This window comes from Phyllobates terribilis, unplaced genomic scaffold (assembly GCF_046119375.1).
Source record: "Phyllobates terribilis strain yellow unplaced genomic scaffold, ASM4611937v1 Scaffold_5__5_contigs__length_657084704, whole genome shotgun sequence".
NCBI lineage: Eukaryota > Metazoa > Chordata > Amphibia > Anura > Dendrobatidae > Phyllobates > Phyllobates terribilis.
Window position 1 is genome coordinate 226,012,259 of NW_027362765.1, and position 27,832 is coordinate 226,040,090.

Below are 27,832 nucleotides of genomic sequence, written 5' to 3' on the forward strand. Positions count from 1 at the left end.
GTTACGGTTTAGTGACGTTGAAGGGATAACACACTACCGTGTTCCCTGCGCTGGTTGCAGCTTCCTGGCACTACTTTCTCTAGGTGCAGTACCTTGACTGACCTGAGAGGTAAGGGGGCGCCAGAGAGCTGCACCCACCGGCCGGCTTTCATCACAGTCTCTATGTTCATATCTTCCCTTTTTCTGCAGTGTCTGAACCTGCACCTAACTTCAACTCTTTGTCTCTGTACTTCTGTTTGTGAGTTTAGTGTCCACTCGCTACTTCATTGTAAGTACCTTGTGTGCATTTGCTCTGCTCTGCTTGTCTACCACACTTGTGGGTTTTGCTCTGCTCTGCTTGTCTACCGCACCTGCGGGTTTTGCTCTGCTCTGCTTGTCTACCGCACCTCTTGTTTTGCTCTGCTCTGCTTGTCTACCGCATTGGCAGGTTTGCTCTGCTTGTTTACCGCACCTGCGGGTTTTGCTCTGCTCTGCTTGTCTACCACACCTGTGGGTTTTGCTTTGCTCTGCTTGTCTACTGCACCTGCAGGTTTGGCTCTGCTCTGCTTGTCTACCGCACATGCGGGTTTTGCTCTGCTCTGCTTGTCTACCGCACCTGCGGGTTTTGCTCTGCTCTGCTTGTCTACTGCACCTGCGGCTCTGTTCCTGTATCCCAGTCTGTACTGGTCCCTATCCTGCCTGCGTTCCTGCCTGCCAGTACCCACCTGTCTGCATACCAGCCGTGCCTGCCAGTACCCACCTGTCTTTATGCCAGCCTAACCTGCCTGTTCCTGCATTCCCCGGTGTGGGTCAACAGCTGTGACTGGGGTCTGACCTGGAGTAGCACCTGGTCCCTCTGCTCAGTTCCTCCCTGGTTCACGGAGTCGACTGAGCCGCCGTGAGTTGATACTTAGTCACGCCCCTCCAGGCACTCCTCGGTTCATGGTCCAGTGGGATCACTAACCACGCTCACGCCAGTCAGTCCAGGCGTGTGTGTAACAGTATCTCACCTACAATACTCCAAACAGCACAGAGACAAGCTTCAAAACTTCTGGAACAAGCTATTTTGGAGTGATGAGACCAAAATTGAACTTTTTGGCCACAACCATAAGTGTTAAATTTGGAGAAAGATCGACAAGGCTTATGATGAAAGGAACACCATTCCTACTGTAAAGCACGGATGTGGATCGCTGATGGTTTTGGGATGTGTGAGCTACAAAGGCACAGGAAACTTGGTAAAAGTTGAAGGAAAGATGAATGCAGCACATTATCAGCAAATACTGGAGGCAAATTTGCACTCATCAGCCCTAAAGCTGCGCATGGGACGTACTTGGACGTTCCAACATGACAACGATCCAAAACACAAGGCCAAGTCGACCTGTCATAGGCTACAGCAGAACAAAGTGAAGGTTCTGGAGTGGCCATTTCAGTCTCCTGACCTCAGTCTCCTGACTTCTCCCAACCAATAACCATGAGTGGAGAAAAAGTTTTTTTGTTATCATTCATATTCTCTGAAACAAGGTCAAGGAAGGAAAAATTCTGCCAGGGTATGTAAACTTTTGAGCACAACTGTACATGGGTGGCATTAGCTAGATAGTTTTCTTTCCATTTAGGAGAGAGCACATTTTCAGAGAAAACAGTAATGTACAGAACATTAATAACCAATCAATGCATCTATGTTATGTACATAAGTAAATTAGTTTTCATGTGCACATACTCCTATTCCGTGACCAAGTAACCTTACTCTATGTCTCCACAGGGGGAATTTTTTGAGTTGTCCCATCGCACTCCTCCTCCTTTCTCGCCACCGACCCTGACCTTACCTGCTGACCACAGCCTCATGGTTTACTTTGGAGTCTCGGATTATTTGTTTAACACGGCTGGTTTTGTATATTTTTCTGCTGGAAAACTCGTCTTCAATGTCACTGACAGCATGGTACGTCCAGGGCAACATAAATTTATATAGAAGCTGGTGGTCCAGGAGGGGTCAAAGGGTAAACCCTTCTGAGGAACTGCGAGCGGCAGCCAAACATTGGCCTATTCTGTCTGCTCATCACTAAATACATTTATGTGTGGGATTAGTGGTCCAACTACCAGTAATCCCAAGAATAGGGTCCCAAATTTTCCTGTGTAAATGGAGCTGTGGTGTTCCATTCATATTTATGAACTAACATAAATAGCCATTTCATTAATCCTACAGAAGTGAATAGGGCAGTGATCACACATGCTCTCTACTACTCCATACATGTGACTTTGGATTTCTGGGGTTTCCAGCTGTTGGACCTCAACCATACACTTATATCCTCTACACTAGATAAACTATACATTTATTAGGATAATACCTTTAAGAAATGTTATGGGGACATGATTTTGTGGCACCCTCTGGTATTATTGCAGGGTGACCTTCTGCACTTGTTAATGTTTACTTCCTCACAGACTGCTCAGTTCTATGGAGGACCATGGGACTTGTCCTCCAATTGAAAAACACTGCACATAAGAAAGCTGTTTTTCATTTGGTGGATGGTGATTTCACATGCTCCTCCTATTTAAACAAAAAATCACAGAAAAAAATAGGATAAATGATATCTAAAAATATATATAGCAACAGAAAAATTACCACTTTAAAAATTAATACAACTTTATTGGATAGACTCATTAAAAAACACCGATACAACACCACTAAACTATACATACAGTATAAGGAGGGGGCACAAGAGGATCCCCTCAAAAAACAATACTGTAGGAAGGAGAAAGGGCACCTACAGTATCCCTGTAAGACCCTAATACTTAGTAGCCCCTATCTGAGCAGGTGAGATTGGAACCCTAAAATTCTGTAATGGCGCGCCAGCTCAACGTAGTCTAAGCCCTATTATTCCCTATTAAGGCACCTTAAGGCTAGAAAAGGCAAAATAATAAATAATTTCTTAGCCTATTGATAACAAATATGGGAATAACAAACAGGACAGCATAAAGTATACGGGCATAGATCGAAAATACCTCCATAGTATAAAATGGAGTACATTTTTACAAAATGGAGTAAATTTTACAAAACCATATTACCGATGTGTTTTCCCTGTGAGATATCAGGTTCATCAAGAGGCCAGGAGGTAAGTTTTCAGTCCTATATAGGGGGATGCAGAGGAAAGCCAGATGAGGAGCGTGTGCTACCCCTAAGGTAGCTGCCTTAAATATGTGTGTATTGAAAATGATGTGCTGCATGAGGGTAAAGAAACCACACATTTATCCAGCAAAACAAGACTAAACAAAAATGGCTGTGATTCAGAAGTATAACATCTAGAGTACACCTTTTAGAGTCTGTCTAATAAAGATTTACTAATTTTTAAAGTGGTAATTTTTCTGTTGCTATACATGCTCCTCTATCACCTGCCATGTTGGGAACCGGAGAAATCTGCAGTCTGTGAGGAAGGCTATACTAACAAGTGTTGTAGGAGAACTATGCCAGTGACACAAAATCATGTCCTCAGGACACTTGTTAAAGTAAAGAGAAAGTTGAGAACCCCTTTAATAATCAGTTTATCTGTGGGATATACATAAATCTTGTAGTGATGAATTGAAGTGTTACAAGGTTTAAACGATTGTAGAAGCCACATTAGAGTTCCTCTCAAAAAATATATAGAATATGAGGGAATTGAAAACCTGTCATAAAAAAAATCTGGTTCTTATGGTTTTTGGAGAGATTTTACTAGATGATGGTTTTTGGAAAGGTCTTATTTTATATGATTTTAACCCCTTCACAACAGCTGTATGATGTGACGATCGCGCGTGCTCACTCCTAGCGGGCTTTGAACTCCTCTGATGCCACTGTCTTTTGCGTTTTGCCGATGGTCTCTATGGTGACCCCGGGCCGAAAGATGGTCGCGGGGTCAACCAGGCACGGTGGCCTGTAAGTTCCAGCTCAGAGCAGGACCTGACACGCCTCCTCCCTGTATGCGATGCACAGATCTAACACCCTGCAATGCAAAAGCATTGCAGAGTATTAAATCAGGGATCACAGCAGGGAAAGTTGATGTCCCATACTAGGACTAGGTAAAAAAAAAAACTAAAAAAAAAAGTTTAAAAATTGTAAAAATATTTAAAAAAAATCACAAAATAAAGAACAAAAAAAAGGAAAAATATTAATCCAATAAATACATATATTTATGGAAAACAGAAATAAACAAATAAAGTATACATATTTGGTATTGCCGCATCTGGAGCGACCCGATCTATAAAACTGTCTTACTAGTTTACCCCTTTAGTGAGCACCGTAAAAAAAAAGTGGCCAAATAAGATGCTTTTTCCTCATAATGCCAAACAAAAAGTGGAATAATACGCAATCAAAATGTCAAATGTAAATAAAAATGGTATCTCTGAAAATGTCATCTTGTCTTGCAAAAAACAAGCCGCAATACAGCTCTCTAAGCGGAAAATTAAAAAAGTTATAGCTCTGACAACAAACCGATGCAAAAACAATTTTTTTTTATAAAATTGTTTTTATTGTGTAAAAGCTGCAAAACATAAAACAATGATCTACGGTAAATGGGGTATTGCTGTTATCATACTGACACAAAGAATAAAGCTGTGTTATCACTTTTCCCACATGATGAACAGCTTAAAAAAAATAAATTCCTGAAATGCTATTTTTTCTTCAATCTACCCCCAAAAAATCAGAATAAAAAGCGATCAAAAAATGGTATGTGACTGAAAATGGTAGCAATAAAAATGTCAACTCATCCCGCGAAAAACAAGCCCTCACTTGACTCTGTCGGCAGAAATATTGAAAAATTATAGCTCTCAAAATATGGCGATGCAAAAACTTTGTTTTGAATAAAAAGTGTCTTTTAGTGTGTGACAGCTGTCAATCATAAAAACCCGATATGAATCTGGCATCGCTGTAATCGCAAGGGCCTGCAGAATAAAGTTGTCTAATCACTTACACCGCACAAAGAACAGCGTAAAAAATAAATAAAAACAATTCTTGACCTGCTGTTGATTTCTTCATTCTGGCTCACAAAGATCGCAGTAAGGCTCGGCTCACATTTATCTTGCGCTGAGCGCTTACACCGGGGTTTCCGTGTAAATCTCTGAAGTACGTGATTCAGACGGAATCCCTGATGGAAGATCCCCTATAGTGAGGCAGATGCAGACACTGTGGACTCTGTCTGGCCTTTGATCCAGCAGTGTCCGTCTTTTTAGGCGTGCATAAAAGTGCGATCGACCACAGTTTTGTGCACCTCTGAAAAGGAAGACACCACTGAATAGAACTCAGATGGAGTCCAGAGTAACTCTGCTGCCTTATTATAGTGAATGAATCTCTCACGGGTTTCATCTTAATCACGTTATTTGGAGATATAGATGAAAACTCCGATGTAAGTGCTCAGCATAGAACAGAGGATAAATGTGATCTAAAATGTTACGTAAAATGTTCCCAACAAAAGATTCAACTCAATCCACAACAAAGGCAAGATCCCACTCAGGTCTGTCATCTGTCAATGAAAATATAGGGGGCTTCCACGTTACTGATGGCACAAAGGCTCTGGAAGAGCGCTATGGTTCCTCGCCCCCCAAAAGAAAACCAGTAAATGCTGTGCTCTCAAATCCAAATGGCCCCTCTCTTCTGAGCCCACAGTGTGCCTCAACCACATTTAATGTCCATATGTTTGCCATCTCTGTATTGATGAGACTGAGAGCCCGCTTAATTTATGAGGTCCATGTCTCCAGAAGCACCTTCCGTTCAGAGTCTCGCCATATGCTAAACAGTACAGCCACATATGAGGTATTGCCACGTTCAGTTGAAATTGTTTGACAAATTTTGGTGCCATTTTTACCCATTTCCCTATGTGAAAATGTAAACTCTGGGGCTAGAACTAAATTTCTGTGACAAAAAAATGGGGTCACTTATGGGAGTTTTTGCTGTTCTGGCACCTTGGGGGCTCTGCCAATGTGACATGGCACCTTCAAACCATTCCAGCAAAATCTGCACTACAATATGATGCTCCTTCCCTTATGAGCTTTGCACTGTGCCTGAAAAGTAGTTTTTGACCTCATATGGGGTAATGGCGCACTCAGAAGAAATTGCGTAACAAATTGTACTGTTCATTTTCTCCTATTGAAAATTTGGGGACAAAGCATGATTTTATTGAGAAAAATGGTAATTTTCCAGTGACTCAGCCCAATTTTATACAAATCTGTGAATCGCCTGAGGTTAAAAATGCTCACTACACCCCTACATGAATTCTTCAAGAGGTGTAGTTTCCAAAATGGGGTCACTTGTGGGGGTTTCTGCTGTTTGGCATGTCAGGGGCTCTTCAAATATGACATGGCATCCGCAATCTATTTCAGACAAAAATGCGCTCCAGAATTCAATTGGTGCTCCTCCCCTTCCGAGCTCTGCCGTGTGCCCAAATAGTAGTTTTTCCCACATATGGGGTACCAGCGTACTCAGGAAAAATTGTTTAACAAATCGTATGGTCCATTTTATCCTGTTATCCTTGTGAAAATGAAAAATTTGGGGTTGAAGCAACATTTTTGTGGGAAAAATAATTTTTTTCATTTTCACAGCTCAACGTTGTAAAATCCCATCACTACACCTCTAGATAAGTTCCTTGATGGATATAGTTTCCAAAATGGCATCACTTGTGTGGGGTTTTCATTGTTTAGGCACATCAGGGGCATTGCAAGCATGACATAGCGTCCACTATCTATTCAGGCCAATTTTCCATTCCAAAAGTCAAATGGCACTCCTTACGTTCCAAGCCATGCCATGCACCCAAACAGTAGCTTTGCTCCACATATGGAGATAAAAGGACGAGGGAAAAATTATGGATATATGTGTAAAATATAACTGAAGATATACAGTAATTAGCAACTATGTCGTTTTAAGTAATAAATCAATATAAATCGGACCATATGAAAAAAGAACCGGATAGTCGATAATTAATAGCAGAAAAAAGGAAAGAAAAAACTGAACCATAAAGCTCAGATAACTCACATAGTGTGAAATATGGTAACTCTTTATTGACGACCAAAACAAGATTACAGAAAAATACCATATAAACCATGAAAACGTATAAAAATAAGGGGAGTACACTTAGGAGAATAAAAAACATATGACTTGTGGGAGTCAAATCGTATATAAAGAGATCATACTGGTAGATGAGCGTCACTGTACACTATAATGAATCCCACTACACACTATATAATACATTATGTCCTGTATCCAAAACATAGAATCAAATAAAGTGCTAGTGCATCAAATTGTGGCTAAGTGTATCATACAAGCAAATGTGCATCACTGCACATTGTGTAGTAGCTGACCTGTTTCAGAAACATATAGTCAAGTAAGGTGCTAGTGCATCATTACATGTAAAGTACAAGTCATGCACACTGCTGTTTTTCAATCTAAGACATATAATGGACGCGCGTTTCGGCTATCGCCTTCGTCAGGGGGTCAATGCCTTACGAAGGCGATAGCCAAAAGGTGCATTGGGGTGGATGCCATTCAGGAGTGGGAGTCTATAGATCAATAGCAGTGAGTATGACTTGTACCTCATATATGATGATGCACTAGCACTTTACTCCATTATACTATAGACTCCCACTCCTGAATGGCGTCCCTGACGAAGGTGATAGCTGAAACCCGTGTCCATTATTTGTCTTTGATTGACAAACAGCAGTGCGTATGACTTGTACCTTACATGTAATTATGCACTAGCACTTTGCTTGATTATCTGTCTCTGAAACAGGTCCTCTACTACACGATGTGCAGTGATGCATATTTACTTGTATGATACACTTAACCACAATTAAGTGCACTAGCACTGTATTTGATTGTATGTTTTGGATACAGGACATTATATATTATATAGTGTGTAGTGTGATTCATTATAGTGTACAGTGATGCTCATCTACCAGTATGATATCTTTATATATGATTTGACTCCCACAAGTCATGTGTTTTTTATTCTCCTGAGTGTGCACCCCCTGTTTTTATACGTTTTTATGGTTTATATGGTATTTTTCTGTAATCCTCTGTTATCACTTGGTCGTCAATAAAGATTTACCATGTTTCACACTATCTGAGTTACCTGGGCTTTATGGTCGAGTTTTTTCTCTTTCCCTTTTTCCACATATGGAGTATTGGCATACTCAGGAGAAATTACACAACAACTTGTATGGCTCATTTTCTACTATTACCCTTGTATAAATGCAACATTTAAATGAACATTTTTGTGGGAAAAATTAAAATGTTCATTTTTTCCTTCCACATTGGTTTAATTTCTGTGAAACACCTAAAGGGTTTATAAACTTCTTGAATGTGGTTTTGGGTATTTTCCGTCATATAGGCATCTCAAAGTCACTTCAAATGTGATATGGTGCCTAAAAAATTGGTTTTGTAAATTTTGTTGTAAAAATGAGAAATTGCTGATAAACTTTTAATGAAAAAAATGTTTTTCAAACATTATGCTGATGTAAAGTAGATATATGGCAAATGTTATTTGTAGATTATTTTGTACAGCATGACTAATGGGTTTAAGTATATAAAAATTGAAAATTGTTACATTTTCTAAATTTTCACCATGTTGTGCCTTCTTCATTTGTCTTATTAATTCATTTGTAATCCTGCCTGAAGAAAGAGCCTCTGTGCTCTGAAAGCTTACATATATATATTTTTTTCTGGTTAGCCAATAAAGGTCTGCAATGGAATGTATGACATATTAGTATATACACTGTGCATACAGTTGAAACCAGAAGTTTACACACACTATATGAAAAGACACATATGCATGTTTTTCTCAATATCTGACATGAAATCAGAATAAACCTTTCCGGTTTTAGGTCAATTAGGATTACCATAATTTTTATTATTTGCCAAATGCCAGAATAATGAAAGAGAGAGAGAATGTTTTAAGGCATTTTTATTACTCACTGCAAAGTCAAAAGTTTACATACATTTCATTAGTATTTGGTACCATTGCCCTTTAACTGAACGACTTTGATCAAACGTTTGGGATATCCTTCCACAAGCTTCTCACAATAGTTGGTCGGAATTTGGGCCCATGCCTCCTGACAAAACTGGTGTAACTGATCCAGGTTTGTGGGTCGCCTTGCTCGCACCTGCCTTTTCAGCACATACATTAAAAATTTGCCCATAAATTTTCAATAGGATTGAGATCAGGGCTTTGTGATGGCCACTCCAAAACATTAACTTTGTTATCCTTAAGCCACTTTGTTACCATTTTGGCAGTATGCTTCGGGTCATTGTCCATTTGGAAGACCCATTTCCGCCAAAGCTTTAACTTCCTGGCTGATGTCTTCAGATGTTGCTTCAGTAATGTCACATAATCTTCTTTTCTCATGATGCCATCTATTTTGTGAAGTGCACCAGTCCCTCCTGCAGCAAATCAACCCCACAAGATGATGCTGCCACCCCCGTGTTTCACAGTTGGGATGGTGTTTTTAGGCTTCCAAGCTTCTCCCTTTTTCCTCCAAACGTAACAATGGTCATTATGCCCAAAAGTTCAATTTTAGTTTCATCAGACCGCAGGACATGTCTCCAAAAATGAAGGTCATTGTTCCTGGGTGCATTTGCAAACTTTAATCTGGCTTTTTTATGTTTCTTTTGGAGTGATGGCTTCTTCCTGGTAGAGTGGCCTTTCAGCCCATGTTGATACAGTACTCGTTTCACTGTGGATATTGACGCAATCTTACCAGCTTCCGCCATCTTCTTCACAAGATCTTTTGCTTTTGTCCTTGGGTTGATATGGACATGTCGGACCGAAGCACATTCATCTCTGGGACACAGAACCCGTCTCCTTCCTGAGTGATATGCAAGTCCACAATTCTCTTCCTGATATCTTGGCTGATTTCTTTAGACTTTCCCATGATGCTACACAAAGAAGCAGTGTGTTTCAGGTGTGCATTAAAATACATCCACAGGTGTGCCTCTAATTATCTCAGATGTTGCCAAAAAAACTATCAGAAGCTTCCAAACACATGACATCATCATATGGGCAGTCCAGAATTGTTTAAAGGCATAGTAATATTAGTATATGTAAACTTTTGACTTTGCAGTAAGTAATAAAAACATTCTCTTTCTCTCATTATTCTGGCATTTGGTAAATAATAAAAATTATGGTAATCCTAATTGACCTAAAACGGGAAAGGTTTATTCTGATTTCATGTCAGATATTGAGAGAAATGTGCTTATGTGTCTTTTTATATAGTGTATGGAAACTTCTGGTTTCAACTGTAGCACTAAACTTAGATTTGATTACAATAGTAAACTTCTTTCTATTGCTTCTATGTTATTTTTAGTTATGTTAGTAAACGTTCAGGCTTTGTCTCCATCATAGATTCCTAAGGAATTCAACATTCGACTGAACACTTCTTCGTTTGGGGTGCTAATCCCTCAGGTAAGGTGCTTTTAAAAATATCCATGTCTTTTTAACACATTGGCTCAACACAACAATATTCTCAGACTTGTCTCTATTTTTTATACAGTTATCAAAGATGTATCCAGATATGCTCATGAAACTTCAGATCTCATCCACATCAGCTCCATCATTGGACATCAAGCCAGGAAATGTGACTATTTCACCACAACTAGACATGCAGGCCTATGTCATCTTACCTAACTCTTCCCTGGCTCCTGTCTTCCTTTTAAACCTAGTAGGTTAAGTTCTGAAATATTAGATTATCAGGTTAAGTCATGTAATTATTTGGATTGTAAAAAGGCAATTCAAGTCCAATCTATTAAAACACATTTTATAAACTTTTTTTGGGAATTGTCAGTTCTCATGACAAGATTGGAGGGTGGTTACAAAGAGGGTTTAGTTCTGCATTACACAAACAGCCCATTAATTGAAAGGGAACCTGTCATTGGAACCACGGGCAGCATGAATCAGAGCCTGGAAAAGGATGAGGTGAAGTCCAGCACTTCTATTCCAGACTATAAAACTTGCGTTTATTTACAGAACATACTTAAATGAAAGCAGCAATCTCCAGCTTTAAAAGCCATCAAGTTTCGACCTTGCAGTCTTAAATATAGCATTGATCTCTTCCTAAACCAATTCCATGTTTATGGAACCATGCACCCGAGACGAGGGAGAGAATTTATTATGAGATCTGTGATCAAGCAAGATGTGACCTAAGACCAATGTTTCCCAAACTCCAATCCTCACTCCCCCCCAACAGATCACGTTTTCAGGATTTCCATAGTATTGCACATATGAGAACCTGTGGGAATTTCTGATGCCTTAATAATAATTCCATCACCTCTGCAATGCTGAGGAATCCTGAAAACATGACATGTTGATGGGTCGTGAGGACTTGAGTTTGGGAAACGGTTTAGAGCCTGAAGAAGCCATCCTGGTAGTATAGGAAGAGACCTGACTAGTCGGGTGTTGTCACCATCTGGCTACTCACTGTCCCATTTCAGGTAACTAACAGATTTCATGCTTGTGCGTTTCAGGGAAAAATACACCTGGCTGCAACAGTGGTTTGGCCGCATGAATCTTGTGACAGATTCCCTTGGAAAGGGCACTGTGTAATTTTTTAACTCTCCTGTGGTAATGCTGCAGGGAAATTAAACATCCATTGACAGATTTCAACTGATTGCTGGGATCTCAGCAGGTAGACACTTTGTGATCATCTAAGTGTCAAATGTCCCTTCTAATAAGTAGGGTGTGGAACACCCCTTTAGTATGTAGATATTTGTATCATTATCCAATATGCCATCAATTGTATGATTCCAGCTCTGCTATCAATGATAATGGTTTATTTACATATCACATTCAAGTCGTAGGTTATTACTATGACTTTCCAAAATTGTACCAAAAATGCGGTGTTTTTACCACTTTGTTAACATCCAACTGGCTCCAGAGCTAGGAACAGTTGATATGTAGTTTTTCTGGGTGTCGGATCTCCACTGATCTGATATTGCTGACCTATCCTAGGGATAGGTCATCAAAATGTATGTACTGAACAACCCCTTGAAAGACCTGAATGTTCAGACTCCTGCAGTTGTGTTGTGTCCAGACCTTTGACCAGAAGGTGGTCTACATTACTGACTTGTAATCTAAAGTACGATTCCTCTTCTGAGATTGCTCTCAGTGGGAAAAACAAAATAATAATCTTGTATTTATGATACATTTTAATGGCTACCAAAAATAAAATAAATGATGTTACTAAGCAAGCTTTCGAGACTTCTTACATCAGGCATGGACTTTTGAGATTATTAATGCATGATTTTCATACTCCTTCATTAGACGACCACTGCTCTGGCAAAAGTGACTGTAAACTCAGGAAGAATTGTTGGTAATTTAGAGCTTAGCAGGTATGTACTGAGTTCAGATGAATGGGGTATGCATACAATAGCTTAATATGGGACAGTGATAAGGTATCATATCTTACCCTGAGCCATCAGCTATAGGTGATTGTGAGTGTGGATTTCTTAATGTTTTGTTCATTGTGAGATTGGACTTAGTAATGTTCTCAAATTCAGTACTCCCGACAGGTCAGGTTTAAGGATATGACTGCAAAGAAAACATCTCTTGCAATTCCTGAAGTTATATCACTTCTACGGCATTAAAAATGAATTCCATACTGCAGTTTTTCTATGTTTTATTCATGTTTTTATTGCAATTTTTTTGTGTTTTTATTTGCTTGTTAAATTAAAAATGGTAGAATGCAGGAAACCTTATTTAAAAGCATCATATCAGACAAATAAAAACTCAGTAACACCCCTGCTACTTGCCCTATTGCAACACATCCACTCTTGTTCATATCAGACACTAGCAAAGGCTATTGTATTGATGATCACTAGCAGCGCAGTCAATGTAGGGCAGACTGTGGCAGAGGGTAACCTATCAGAGACCCACTTTACATTTAAAAAACATATTTTAAAACACGTGGCTTACAGTGAATTGCCGCCCTTTTGCAATGTGTTTTCTGTCCCTATAAAATCCACATGACCAAATACTTTATTGCAAAACTGTGTAATTTGCAATACAATGCAGGTGGCTTTTTGAAAATTCTCCAAAGTGGGTATCTGAGAGGTTACCCTCTACACAACCTGCCCCTCAAGCATCATGCTGGTGGAGATCATAAATAGGAAAGTGTGTGCTACAATGCGGCTGGAAGAGGACAGTATGTGTAGATGCGGAGTAAGTATGGTAGCAATGAAGTCATTAACTTATTTTTGACTGATAGGACTCTCTTAAAAGTGGCTTTTGCACCCTTCCATATTTTACTGTATATAGTTGAACACTACAGTTAGGTGGCAAGTTGGTTTTTGCACAGGACTACTTATTAATTAGTCGGATCCCCCTAAGCCCACAACTTGATGGTGGTTGTGAGGACAGGAATTAGAAAACATTAAAGTACCGAAAATTACTTTAGGGCTGGCCTTGTTCAATTTTGCTTTTATTCTAATTGTCAGCAATGATCCTGACGCAAATTTCTTGTTTTGTTTCTAGAATACAAATGGATCTCAAACACTCTGATGTTGGACCTTTCTCTGTAAGCACCCATCATCAAGTATTTACTTTTTATGCTGATTTGTTTTAGATGTACATATGGTGTATATATACATATATAAAAGTATATTACATATAATATATATATATATATATATATATATATATATACATATATACACACGTGGTCAAAATTGTTGGTACCTCTCATTTAATGAAAGAAAAACCCACAATGGTCACAGAAATAACTTGAATCTGAAAAAAAGTAATAATAAATTAAAAATCTATGAAAATTATCAAATGAAAGTCAGACATTGCTTTTCAACCCTGCTTCCACAGAATTAAAAAAAAAAAATAAACTCATGAAATAGACCTGAACAGAAATGATGGTACCCCTGAAAATAATGTGACAAAAGGGACATGTTAAATCAAGTTGTGTCCACTAATTAGCATCACAGGTGTCTACAATCTTGTAATCAGTCAGTGGGCCTGTATATAGGGCTACAGATACTCACTGTGCTGTTTGGTGACATGGTGTGTACCACACTCAACATGGACCAGAGGAAGCAAAGGAAAGAGTTGTCTCAGGAGATTAGAAAGAAAATTATAGATAAGCATGTTAAATGTAAAGGTTATAAGACCATCTCCAAACAGCTTGATGTTCCCGTGACTACAGTTACACACAGGGTCGGACTGGGGTGTCTGGGGCCCACAGGGAGAACTGACTCTAGGGGCCCACCTACAGCCATATGCAAATATCTGTTATCCCTATCCCCGTTATAGTGGAGAATTGACTGGCGGCTCCTGCACATCTACTGTGCGACACTAACTGGGATGTACAATTACGGTAGTTTGCAGTAAAGGGCTTCTTTGGTTAAAATAAGTTATCACCTTATCCATGGGCTCTACAGGATAGGTGATAACTTATTGATCGTTTGGGTCCGAACATTGGAAAACGCACCTATCGGAAGAATGGGGAAGTTTTATCCCTGACAGGACACTTATCCACATTTTAAAATGCAGCGACAGGTGGGACGTCTGACCGCAGCTCCATTCATTCTCTTGGGGGCTTCCAAAAAAGAGCAGCGCTTACAGCCACTGAGGGAATGAATGGATCAGTGGTCGAGTCACACATGAGCTCCAGTCTAATGGGGAGAAAAGCTCCACATTCTGCCGATTGTGTCCCAGCAGTCAGACCCCCACCAATCAATATTATCACTGATCCTGTGCAGAGGTGATTACTTGTTTTCACCGGAGAACCCCTGTAAGTGCATCTCTGACGCTCTGGTCCAAGTATTTAATCTCTAATGCCACGGCCTCACTATCAGCATTTGGTCAGTATCTGGTCAGTATTTTTTCTCAGGAGTGGGAGCCAAAACCAGGTGAGGAACAATCAGAGAAAAGGTAGAATAGGAACAAGTCACCAATTCTGCATTTATCACCCACTACTTGTTTTGGCAGCGACTCCTGAGAAAAAATACTAACCAAATACTAATGGTGGGTCTGTGGCCTAATGGAAAAAAATCTTTTCCTAGTTAATATCAGCAAGAACAAAATGACCGCCATACACAACACAGTTCACTATATCAACACCAATAATATCACATACAAAAGGGACAAATATCACCACACCATGACTAGATCATATATTACCACCACAAAGTGACCGAATAATACCACATACAAGGAATAAATACGGCCACACCATGACCAGACCACATATTACCACCCCAAAGTGACCAAATACTACAATACTGATCATGAATACAAACCACAATACTAACAACACTGTTATTGCCACCAGCGACATTATACACAGGAGCTCTGTATATAGTGTTAGTGTACAGGTAACACAGTGATCACCAGTGACATTATACACAGGAGCTCTGTATATAGTGTTCGTGTACAGGTAATAAATACAGTGATCACCAGTGATATTATACACAGAAGCTCTGTATATAGTGTCAGTGTACAGGTAACACAGTGATCACCAGTGACATTATAAACAGCAGCTCTGTATATAGTGTACAGGTAATACAGTGGTCACCAGTGACATTATACACAGAAGCTCTGTATATAGTGTATACGTAATACAGTGATCACCAGTGACATACACAGGAGCTCTGTATATACTATATAGACACGTGATCAGAATTGTTGGTACCCCTCGTTTAATGAAAGAAAAACCCACAATGGTCACAGAAATAACTTGAATCTGACAAAAGTAATAATAAATTTAAAAATCTATGAAAATGAAGAAATGAAAGTCAGACATTGCTTTTCTGCTTCCACAGAATTTAAAAAAAAAATAACCTCATGAAATAGGCCTGGAAAGAAATTATGGTACCCCTGAAAATAATGTGACAAAAGGGACATGTTAAATCAAGTTGTGCCCACTAATTAGCATCATAGGTGTCTACAATCTTGTAATCAGTCAGTGGGCCAGTATATAGGGCTACAGATACTCACTGTGAGGTTTGGTGACATGGTGTGTACCACACTTAACATGGACCAGAGGAAGCAAAGGAAAGAGTTGTCTCGGGAGATTAGAAAGAAAGTTTTAGAAAAGCATGTTAAAGGTAAAGGTTATAAGACCATCTCCAAGCAGCTTTATGTTCCTTTGACTACAGTGTCACATATTATTCAGAAATTTAAGATCTATGGGACTGTAGCCAACCTCCCTGGACGTGGCCACAGGAGGAAAATTTATGACAAATCAAAGAGACGGATAATATGAATGGTAACAGAAGAGTCCAGGAAAACTTCTAAAGAGATTAAAGGTGAACTTCAAGCTCAAGGAACATCAGTGTCAGATCATACTATCCATCGTTGTTTGATACAAAGTGGAATTCATGGGAGACCACCAAGGAGAACACCATTGTTGAAAAAAATAAATAATAAAAACGCCAGACTGGAACTTGCCAAACTACATGTTGACAAGCCACAAAGCTTCTGGGAGAATGTCCTATGGACAGATGAGACAAAAATGGAAGTTTTTGGCAAGGCACATCAGCTCTATGTTCACAGACGGAAAAATGAAGCATATCAAGAAAAGAACACTGTCCCTACTGTGAAACATGGGGGAGGCTGTTATGTTCTGGGGCTGCTCTGCTGCATCTGGCACAAGGTGTCTTGAATCTCTGCAGGGTACAATGAAATCTCAAGACTATCAAGGGATTCTAGAGAGAAATGTGCTGCCCAGTGTCAGAAAGCTTGGTCTCAGTCGCAGGTCATGGGTCTTGCAACAGGATAATGACCCAAGAATGGCTAAGAGGAAAACATTGGACTATTCTGAAGTGGCCTTCTATGAGCCCTGACCTAAATCCTATTGAGCATCTTTGGAAAAGGCTGAAACATGGAAAAGGCAACCTTCAAACACGAGACAACTGTAGCAGTTTGCTCACGAGGAGTGGGCCAAAATACCTATTGAGAGGTACAGAAGTCTCATTGACAGTTACAGGAATCGTTTGATTGCAGTGATTGCCTCAAAAAGTTGTTCAACAAAATATTAAGTTAAGAAGAAGAGAACCATAATTTCTGTCCAGGCCGATTTCATGAGGTTAATTTTTTTTTTAAATTCTGTGGAAGCAGAAAAGCAATGTCTGACTTTCATTTGTTCATTTTCAAAAGTTTGTAATTTATCAGATTCAAGTTATTTCTGTGACCATTGTGGGTTTTTCTTTCATGAAACGAGGGGTACCAACAATTTTGACCACGTGTGTAGTGTAAGTGTACATGTAATACAGTGACTCACCAGTGACATCTCTAGGTGAAGTCCTTCATCTTCGCTTTTCTTCTTCATCTGGCACAGACAGCCATCACTTCTTCCAGCCAGGAATCGTCTCTGCAGAAAATAACACACAGTTATCAATAACTGATCTCTTCTAGAGCACATTCCCACTTTTCCCCCCCGACTTCTACACTATACCAGTTGAAGAAAAAAAGCAACATAGTGCCACCCTGCACAGTAACAGGACTCCTCTTTTGTCCCATCCCATGGAAAACAATTTCCTAAAAAGTAAATTATATTACTGAAGTAATAATGTAATAATAATAATTGGAATCTAAAGTAATAATGTTCCCCACTGGCCACCATAAACTAATAAAGTATGTTCCTCAATCTGGCCCCCAAACAGTAATTAAGTCCCTTGTCCAGCCAGGCACCCCCATATGTCCCTTCTGGCCCCCATATGTTCAGGGTGGCCTCTCCATATATTTATCCTAGCCCACATGTATTGAGCCTACCCCCCCCCATATATCCATCCTAGCCCTCCATGTTTCCAGCCTGCCCCTCCATATATCCATCCTGGACTCCATGTATCCATCCTGACACCCCCCTGCATATATCCCTTCTGGCCCCCATTTGTCCAGTGTGACCCCTCCATATATTTATCCTAGCACACGTGTATCGAGCCTGCCCCCTCCCATATACCCATCCTAGCCCCCCATGTGGCCAGCCTGCCCCCCCCCCACATATCCATCCTTGCCTCCATGTTTCCAGCCTGCCTCCCCATATATCCATCCTGGATTCCATGTGTCCAGCCTACCCTCTATATATCCATCCTGCCCCCCCCCTGCATATATCCATCCTGACACCTCCCCATATATCCATCCTGCCCCCCCATATATCCATCCTGGACTCCATGTGTCCAGCCTGCTCCCCCTACATATCCATCCTGGCCTCCATGTGTCCAGCCTGCCTCCTCATATATCCATCCTGACACCCCCCATATATCCAGCGTGCCCCTCCATATATTTATGTTAGCCCACGTGTATCGAGCCTGCCCCTCCACATATCCATCCTAGCCCCCCATGTGTCCAGCCTATCTCCCCCCATATATCCATCCTGGCCTCCATGTGTTCAGCCTGCCCCCCCCCCATAGATCCATCCTGGCCTCCATGTGTTCAGCCCGCCCCCCCCCTTAGATCCATCCTGGCCTCCATGTGTCCGGATTGCCCCCTCCCATATATCCATCCTGGCCTCCATGAGTCCAGCCTGCCCCCCCATGTATCCATCCTGGCCTCCCATGTGTCCAGCCTGCCCCCCCATATATCCGTCCTGGCCTCCCATGTGTCCATCATGCCCCCCCATATATCCATCCTGACCTCCATATGTCCAGCCTGCCCCCATATATCCATCCTGGCCTCCATGAGTCCAGCCTGCCCCCCCATATATCCATCCTGCCCACCCCCCCTTTGCCTGGGTCCAGCCAGGGTCCCCCCTTGTGTGTCCAACCAGGGTCCCCCCTTGTGTGTCCAGGCAGGGTTCCCCCCTTGTGTGTCCAGGCAGGGTTCCCCCCTTGTGTGTCCAGGCAGGGTTCCCCCCTTGTGTGTCCAGACGGGGTTCCCCCTTGTGTGTCCAGACAGGGTTCCCCCCTTGTGTGTCCGTCCAGCTGGGCTTCCCCCCTTGTGTGTCCGTCCAGCTGGGCTTCCCCCCTTGTGTGTCCGTCCAGCTGGGCTTCCCCCTTGTGTGTCCGTCCAGCTGGGCTTCCCCCCTTGTGTGTCCATCCAGCTGGGCTTCCCCCCTTGTGTGTCCATCCAGCTGGGCTTCCCCCCTTGTGTGTCTGTCCAGCTGGGCTTCCCCCCTTGTGTGTCCGTCCAGCTGGGCTTCCCCCCTTGTGTGTCTGTCCAGCTGGGCTTCCCCCCTTGTGTGTCCATCCAGCTGGGCTTCCCCCCTTGTGTGTCCGTCCAGCTGCGCTTCCCCCCTTGTGTGTCCGTCCAGCTGGGCTTCCCCCCTTGTGTGTCCGTCCAGCTGGGCTTCCCCCCTTGTGTGTCCGTCCAGCTGGGCTTCCCCCCTTGTGTGTCTGTCCAGCTGGGCTTCCCCCCTTGCGTGTCTGTCCAGCTGGGCTTCCCCCCTTGTGTGTCCAGCCAGGGGCCCAGACCATTACATACACACACACACACACACACCTACCTCTTACCTTCCTGCGCTCCCGTGCGGTGTCCTCCTTCTCCTGGGCTGCGCGCCTCCTTCACAGCAGGCGCATGACGATGACGTCATACGCCGGCCGGCGAAGGGAGACGCGCCGCTTCAGCTGCTTCACTGGGACGTGCGCCGCGGTGGTTCAGGTAATGAACGCCGCGTGCGCTCGTCCCCGCATACACTGTGCCTGCTCTTTTAAAGGGCCCGTGCCCCTTAAAACCGCAGGATTTTTTTTTTTTGCTCTCTTCTCCCCCTCTCCTCTGCAGCAAGGGGCGGGGCCCACTGGGAAAATTCCCGGTATCCCGCCAGCCCAGTCCGACCCTGGTTACACATATTATTCAGAAATTTAATATCCATGGGACTGTAGCCAACCTCCCTTGATGTGGCCGCAGGAGGAAAATTGATGACAAATCAAAGAGACGGATAATACGAATGGTAACAAAAGAGCCCAGGATAACTTCTAAAGAGATTAAAGGTGAACTTCAAGCTCAAGAAACATCAATGACAGATCGCACCATCCGTTGTTGTTTGATCCAAAGTGGACTTCATGGGAGACGACCAAGGAGAACACCATTGTTTAAAACAAATCATAAAAAAGCCAGACTGAAATTTGCAAAACTACATGTTGACAAGCTACAAAGCTTCTGGGAGAATGTCCTATGGACAGATGAGACAAAAATGGAAGTTTTTGGCAAGGCACATCAGCTCATTGTTCCCACATGGAAAAATGAAGCATATCAAGAAAAGAACACTGTCCCTACTGTGAAACATGGAGGAGGCTCTGTTATGTTCTGGGGCTGCTTTGCTGCATCTGGCACAGGGTGTCTTGAATCTGTGCAAGATGCAATGAAATCTCAAGACTATCAAGGGATTCTAGAGAGAAATGTGCTGCCCAGTCAGAAAGCTTGGTCTCAGTCGCAGGTAATCGGTCTTGAAACAGGATAATGACCCAAAACACACAGCTAAAAACACCCAAGAATGGCTGAGAGGAAAATATTGGACTATTCTGAAGAGGCCCTCTATGAGCCCTGACCTAAATCCTATTGAGTATATTTGGAAAGAGCTGAAACATGCCGTCTAGAAAAGGCAACCTTCAAACACGAGACAACTGGAGCAGTTTGCTCATGAGGAGTGGGCCAAAATACCTGTCGAGAGGTGCAGAAGTCTCATTGACAGTTACAGGAATCGTTTGATTGCAGTGATTGCCTCAAAAGGTTGTTCAACAAAATATTAAGTTAAGAAGGGTACCATCATTTCTGTCCAGGCCTGTTTCATGATTTTAATTTTTTTTTAAATTCTGTGGAAGCAGGGTTGAAAAGCAATGTCTGACTGTTCATTTTCAAAGATTTTTAATTTATTATTTTTGTGAGAAGTTATTTCTGTGACCATTGTGGGTTTTTCTCTCATTAAACGAGGGGTACCAACAATTTTGAACATGTGTGTATATCTATATATATATGTATATATATCTATATATCTATATATATATAGATTTATATATATATATATCTATGTATATATAGATGTGTATATATATATAATTTGTTGTTCAGGTACAACTGCTGGGATGCTCACCGATCCCAAGAATGGGCTTGGCAGACCCCTGTCTGAATGGAGTAGTGGCTGGACATTTGCACTACCACTTCAATCCTTCTTTATAGAACTGCTAGAGCTGCCAGCATACAGCACTTGTTTTTTCCTACAGTATCATAGAGAATTAATGGAATTAAGGTGTGCATGTATGCTGACTGTAGCTTTCAGATAGGCTCTGCTGATCTCCATTCATGGACTCAGTGGGGTCTCATTGATTATCACCTATCCTATAGAAGCTCTGAATAATTACTGTTTAAAGTGGTTGTCCACCATTAGACATACTCACCTCCAGGACTTGCACTGTGCAACCATATCCAGCACAGGGTCCTCCTATTGTCTAATGGGATCAACATCTGGAAAGGGCATTACTTGAGAACTGCAGCCAATCAGCGGCCACTGATCATTTATAGCATTCACATTTTATTTGAGAACGAGAAACCATTGTTTCTTATGCTGGGACAAATGGCTACCACTTCAGCACTCACATGATGCCAGTGCCAGATGTTGATCCCAGCAGACCAGCGCTGGTTGGTAAGGTGAGTATTATTCTTTTTATTACCACTCTGGGCTCAATAATAAGATCTTGACACCTACAAATACACCTGAAATAAAGCAGATATGTTGCAGGAATAGCGTTATCTACTAAAACAATCAAACACTCGCATAATGCAAGCACCCATCAATAATGCGAATCATGACATGATACAGAAGGTAATAATATAGACTCACACAAGACAGTAATGGGAGTAAAGATAGACGGTAGATGTAGCCACAGTGTATACAAAGAATGCCACTAACGCTGTATTATTTGGTAATATAAGCCTATCTCAAGTCTGAGAGGAAGGCAATAGAATAGGCGAACAGATCATGAAAACTGTGCCATAATGGCAGAACACAGGCCCAAAGATGATAACCTACAAATAGCCCATAAATAATGGGGATATACCTGCTGGCATTTGCTTGCTGGGTAATGGAGCGTGTTGTGGAGAAAATGGAACAAGAGTGGATGCAGGGAGAACCCCACGCGCATCGCCGTGTATCTCACGGCGTCATCAGGGGAATGTGATCTCCCTGCTGATTCAATAACCATCAAATGTGACGCCTGCGCACTGCAAAGTGGGTGTGTGGAGAAGGGGAGAATCTAGGATCGCGTGTATAATTACTCCAATGGATGCAGCTACGCCCGCTGATTCTTGGGCTTATGAGCACTGGAACTTCGATCTGATGATATGGAGCAAAAATAGGAGCTGGATGAGCGCTGCCAAGGAGGTGAAAATCCAAGGAGGTAAGTATCTAAAAGTTTTATTAGAACTACGTGTTTTGGGACCGATCAGACCCCTTCATCAGGTATAACAAAACAGGAAATTCCCAAGAACTTTATACGGGTCACAAAATGACGTAACAGGCTCAATATATGTAACAAAAAAAACAGAAAAGATATAAAATACAATATTGAACAACCGCATAATCTAATTATTCCCTATGACTCCAACAAGTGACATTTGGAATATAATGGTAGTGTCATTTTCATCATTATAAAGTAAATCTACCTGCTGTATTAGTAATCGCTGCTGGCTGCATGAATGTTAATCCGTAATTGTCCCTCATCAATTCTCAAAACATTCATTTAGACCATCTGGTGTTAAAGATGATATTTTATAGATCCAATAAGATTTCCGATTGATACGTTTTTGATAACGGTTTGGCGTGCTGTTAGATATTTGTTCTATTATTGTTCATTTTGAACAGCTAGGATCTTTATTATGTTCCACTAGATAATGTTTGGATAAAGAATGATTTATTATTCCATTGCATATATTGTGTCTATGGTTATTCATCCTATTGTGTGACTGACTGTATAGTCCTTCCTACATATTGAAGGTTACAATCACGTTGTAATAGATAAATCACGTTAACTGGTGTTACAGTTTAAAAATTGGGTTATAGGAAAACTCTCTAGTGTGATTATGGACTTAAATTCTTTGCCGTCTCGCTTTATCTTACCACAGCATGTTGCTCCCCCGCAGAGATATTAGCATATAAGCCATGTTTGGGGAAAAGGCCCAATGGAAGTTTCCTTAAAGGGTTTTATAGATCTTATCCTGATAGGTGCAATATCATTTTTTAGATTCATGTTCCTACAAAAAATTATATTGGGTTTTTCAGGTATAATCCCTTTAAGAATCAGATCATTTTTAATTATTGGCCTGTATTTCATTAATATACTTCTCATATTCCTATGGGACTGATTAAAAGTTGTAATAAAACTAAAGCTAATTTTTTTGAGTATTTTTGGATTCTTTTTTTTTTGTTTTATTGTTTTCCTCTCCATTCAAACAGGCAGTTTGATTCAATTCACTAGTGTATGTATATGCATTCTTTAGAATCTTTTTGGGGGATTTTTTTTTCCTCAAACCTCTTTTGTAGGACCCAAGCTTCTTTAGAAAAATTGGCATCACACGTGCAGTTTTTTCTGATGCATCAATATTGGCCATACTGGATATTTTTAATCCATTTAGGATAATATCCACTGGAAAATTCCAAATAGCTGTTAATGTCAACATTCTTAAAGTGTGTTGTATTGTAGATCTCCCCATATTCTCCTTTCGAAATTGTTGAAGCCCAAAAAATCTGAGTAGTGGAAAAGGAGAAGGAAAAATCTAAACTCCATGGATTTGGATTTAGTTGATCTACCAAAAGTGCTGACTCCTTGGCTGTTCCTGTCCAAATAAAAAACAAGTTGTCAATGAATCTTTTATACAATAGGATTCGGCCCAGCAGAGGAGGGCAGAGTTATAAATAGGGACTTGAAACCCCCCATGAACATATTAGTGTAACTTGGGGCGAAATGAGTCCCAATTGCACCGCCCCTCAGCTGTCAATAGGACACACCCCCGGAGGAAAACACATTGTGCTGATAATGTCTGTAAAGCGCTGTGGAATTAATGGCGCTATATAAGTGAGTAAAATAAAATAAATAAATAAATTGCGTTCCAAAATATAACCAATGCTTTGTAGAAGAAATTCAAATTGGTTGTTAGGGATTGTATGGTCCCCCGTTAAAGAATTTTTAGCTGCCTCTATTCCCAAATCATGTTTGATATTTGAATACAACAAACTAACATCTAGGGTAAAAAAGCAAAATTCAAAGGGAAGGGCTAATTGATTGAGTTCTAAGATGAGGTGTGTTGAATCTAGTATATAGGAGGAAAACTCCACCACATACGGTAGTAAAAATAAATCTATGTAATGTGATAAATTAGCTGTTATTGAATTAATGCTTGATATGATTGGATGTCCTGGTGGACAAGTAAGACTTTTATGAATTTTTGGCAGAAAATAAAAATGTGGTAATTGATAGTGTTTGATGTACAAAAATCCCTCTTGCTTTTGTCCAATAGATTCTGTTGATTAGGTATATCTATTAATGTGAGGTATCTTAATATTGTAGTAACAGATCTCGGGGAAGTTAGTTTTGTGATGACTGTATGTTAGATCTAATGTCAGGTTTGTGTTTGCCTCCCCTTCCCTCCTACAGCCTCTGGGTTTCCTTTTCTTTTTAGAGATATGTTGGAATTCAGGATGGAAATTGGGGGGCAGAGGAAGTAGCAATGTTAGCATATGAACTTTTTGGTATTGTTATAGTTTCATTGGATTGAATTGTTGTTATTTGGTCAGTATTAGATAAGACCGTAGAAGCAGATTCAATGGATATGTCCTTGGTTGATAGCTACTGTTCACAATTTCCAGTGTACACTGCAATTGTGGTGGACCTGGTAGATCAAACTCGACAACCTCAGAACATAATTCCTGGTTTGTTGAGTGAGAGGGACCATCTTCAGATAAGAGGGTTTTATCCAATACCCCTGGGCTATATGAGTGAACTGTGAGAATAGAGAGATTCAAATCAATACCTGATTGATCTGAAACAGAGACATTCTCTTTTGGATTTGCAATCTGATTAGACTTGTTTCGGGAGGGGAGTTGATCTGTTGGAAGTGGTTTGTTTGCATCCATACCAAACGTAATATTGTCACGGGTTCTATGAGATTTATTTTTAGACTTAAATATGATTCTTGTATGGAGATCCCTTTCAGTGTCCTCTTTCTGCTTAATATATAATGCCCCAGAATTTCTCAGACATTTTTTAGAAGTAGGATTTCTAATGGGTGTAACTATGTTAGTTCTGTGTCTGATATGATCCATTATATCATACCTTCTATCTGTAGTTTGGTTAGTATTTCCAGTGTTCCTTTTGGTGGTAGAAGTGAGTAATCCCATGGCCTCAGGTGTGACTTCAGTTAGACTGCCAGTTGTGTACTCACTCAAATCTAAAATCTTGATGGTCTCTCAACAGTTTTGGCTTTTCTGTTAATAACCTCAGTGTCTAATTTATTTATTCTCATGTTAACCATTTTATTTAAGCTTCTGTGCATCCATTAAATAGGGATAGTTGATCCTTGATCTCCCTAATTTAAATTAATTCATTCGCTCTGATACTCTCACGTTTGGTGTTTTGTTTTTTAATCATCCCTTGGGAGCATTGTATCATAAAGTGATATCAATCTCAAGTGAAAAATGGAATTATCTTTGAATGTCGAACTAAAATGCATTCTCATGCCACGAGGAATAATAAATCATTCTTTATCCAAACATTATCTAATGGAACTTAAATAAAGATCCTAGCTGTTTAAAATTTACAATAGAACAAATATCTGACAGCACTCCAAATCGTTATCAACAACTTATCAATCAGGAATCTTATTGGATCTTGTATCAACTTTAACAGCAGATGGTCTCAATGAATGTATCAAGATTACCAATTAATGAGGGACAATGAAGGGTTAACAATCATGCAGCCAGCAGCGATTACTAATACTGTAGATAGATTTATTTTATATCTGTAAAAATTACACTACTATTATGTTCCAAATTTCACTTGTTTGAGTCATAGAGACTAATTGGGGCTGTGAGATATTGTATTTTATATATATTTTTTTATGTTGTATATATTGTCCTGTGTGATGGTAGTCACTACTCACGGACAGACCATGAGGCATTAAAGTCAAACGTTCCGGAGTCAATACCAAGAGAACACGTAGATAACAAAGGGAAAAGGCAAAGTCAGGTCACAGTCCAGGGTCAGTACAAAGAGATAACTGAACAAAGCCAAAGGACAAGATAAAGGGATAGTCAGAACACGGTCCAAGGGTCAGACAGCTGAAGATCAGAACTCAGAGTAACAGAATGAGGCAAACACTCACCAGTAAGCACAAACTACGTCTGGCAAGAATCAAGGGCAGACAGCTCAGTTAAACAGCTTGTGCAATCTCCAGAACAGAATACCTGGAGAAAGTCCTGCATCTCCCAGTCACAGTTTGGACAGCCGAGCTGTCAATCAAGGCACCAACATCTCAGCATTCCCATCACAGAATTGGACAGCCAAGCTGTCAGTCAAAACACTGACAGCTCAGCATGGCCCAGCTTCCAAAGGACAGCATAGCAATAACTCACTGAGCGGAGGAATTGTGACATTACATCATTTTGTGACCCGTATAAAGGTCACGGGCAGTTTCCTGTTTTGTTACACCTGATGAAGGGGTATGATTGGCCCCAAAATGTGCAGTTGTAATAAAACTTTCATATGCTTACCTCCTTGGAACAATAGGGATATTTTCCTGTCTCTGTAAGCCCCTCCGGGGGGCTGTGGCGCAAAAGCACCAGAATAGCAGATCGCTACACCATGTGTAGTCTCTAAATTAAAGTAAAATCATAATAGAAAGTATGATATCACTTTTGGACTTCTGGGATCAACCAGCGATAAGTTATACCAAAAACCAGATCTCTTAATAAAAATGTGCAGGCTAAAGCCCAGGCCCCGTGATGTCAGCACGGGGAGTGTGTGGGGAGATCTCCCCTTAGGCATAAAAGATTACACAGAGTATAGTGGAGCATTCTTTGCCGGGAGTATATATTTATTATAGCAACGAATCCTATTTGATAACAGTCAAAGCGGAGTGTCTCCCCTCCACCTATATTGAATAGTCTCAGCGACCTTATAGTAAGTTTCAGCTTTAATCCTTATCATTTTGTGTAACTGCATATGTATTGTATTGTCAACTTTTGTAAAATCTTGTATATTTTTCATAACACTGCCTCTCTTTTGGATTAAATATAAAATGTAATAGTTCTGTTTCTTTTGTCCTGTAATTGTTCCCACCTCAAAGCCATATATGCTCCAGGAACGCAGGCGGCCAACCAGGCCTGAATTATATTTAAAATCTGGACGGTGGTGGCAGCGAATAATAATAATTGGGCTATCGTGAAGCTGACAGTGACCATACGGGGCATATACACATATTCCATGCGTTGGAATCTGGAGATGTGATGCCATATGTTCACTGGTCGCTTGCCGATACCTAAGTAGTGAGTAGTATGGGTCATGTGCTCGCGAATCCCTGATGAAATCCTGACAGCGTGACGGCAATGGCAAGATATTGCATGATCTCCCCGGTGTCATTGCTGTGAAACCCTGACAACAACCATCAAAATTGTGAGTGTAGCCCTGGACTAATACAAACTGTTACTCATGATCAGTATTTACTCCACTATATATGTCGATTACATACAAGATACAAAAAAACAGTAAAATGGTGTTCAAAGGTGAGCATATACTTAAATGTGAATTCTGCTTTTGGAACCTTCTTACAACTTTTATTAGGAAATTATCTATTAACAATATGTTGGAACGGTAATGATCAATTCTATAGTAAATAACTCCAAAGATGAAGTGTCTAGAACTTGCATTGTGATTAAAACCATCCACAGTACTTTATGGATGGAATCCTCATTGGTAACA

The 27,832-nt window shown here is 40.7% G+C and overlaps 1 protein-coding gene across 1 annotated transcript in view; it reads left to right on the plus strand.

Moving 5' to 3' along the window:
* LOC141272788 (bactericidal permeability-increasing protein-like) overlaps positions 1-27,832 on the plus strand; it is a 78,313-nt gene that overhangs the window by 42,873 nt on the left and 7,608 nt on the right. The window contains exons 8-12 of the mRNA XM_073683855.1: positions 1,739-1,915; positions 10,335-10,394; positions 10,483-10,650; positions 12,249-12,316; positions 13,458-13,500. Coding sequence (XP_073539956.1) covers positions 1,739-1,915; positions 10,335-10,394; positions 10,483-10,650; positions 12,249-12,316; positions 13,458-13,500 — 516 coding nt within the window. The remainder of the gene's footprint in view (positions 1-1,738; positions 1,916-10,334; positions 10,395-10,482; positions 10,651-12,248; positions 12,317-13,457; positions 13,501-27,832) is intronic.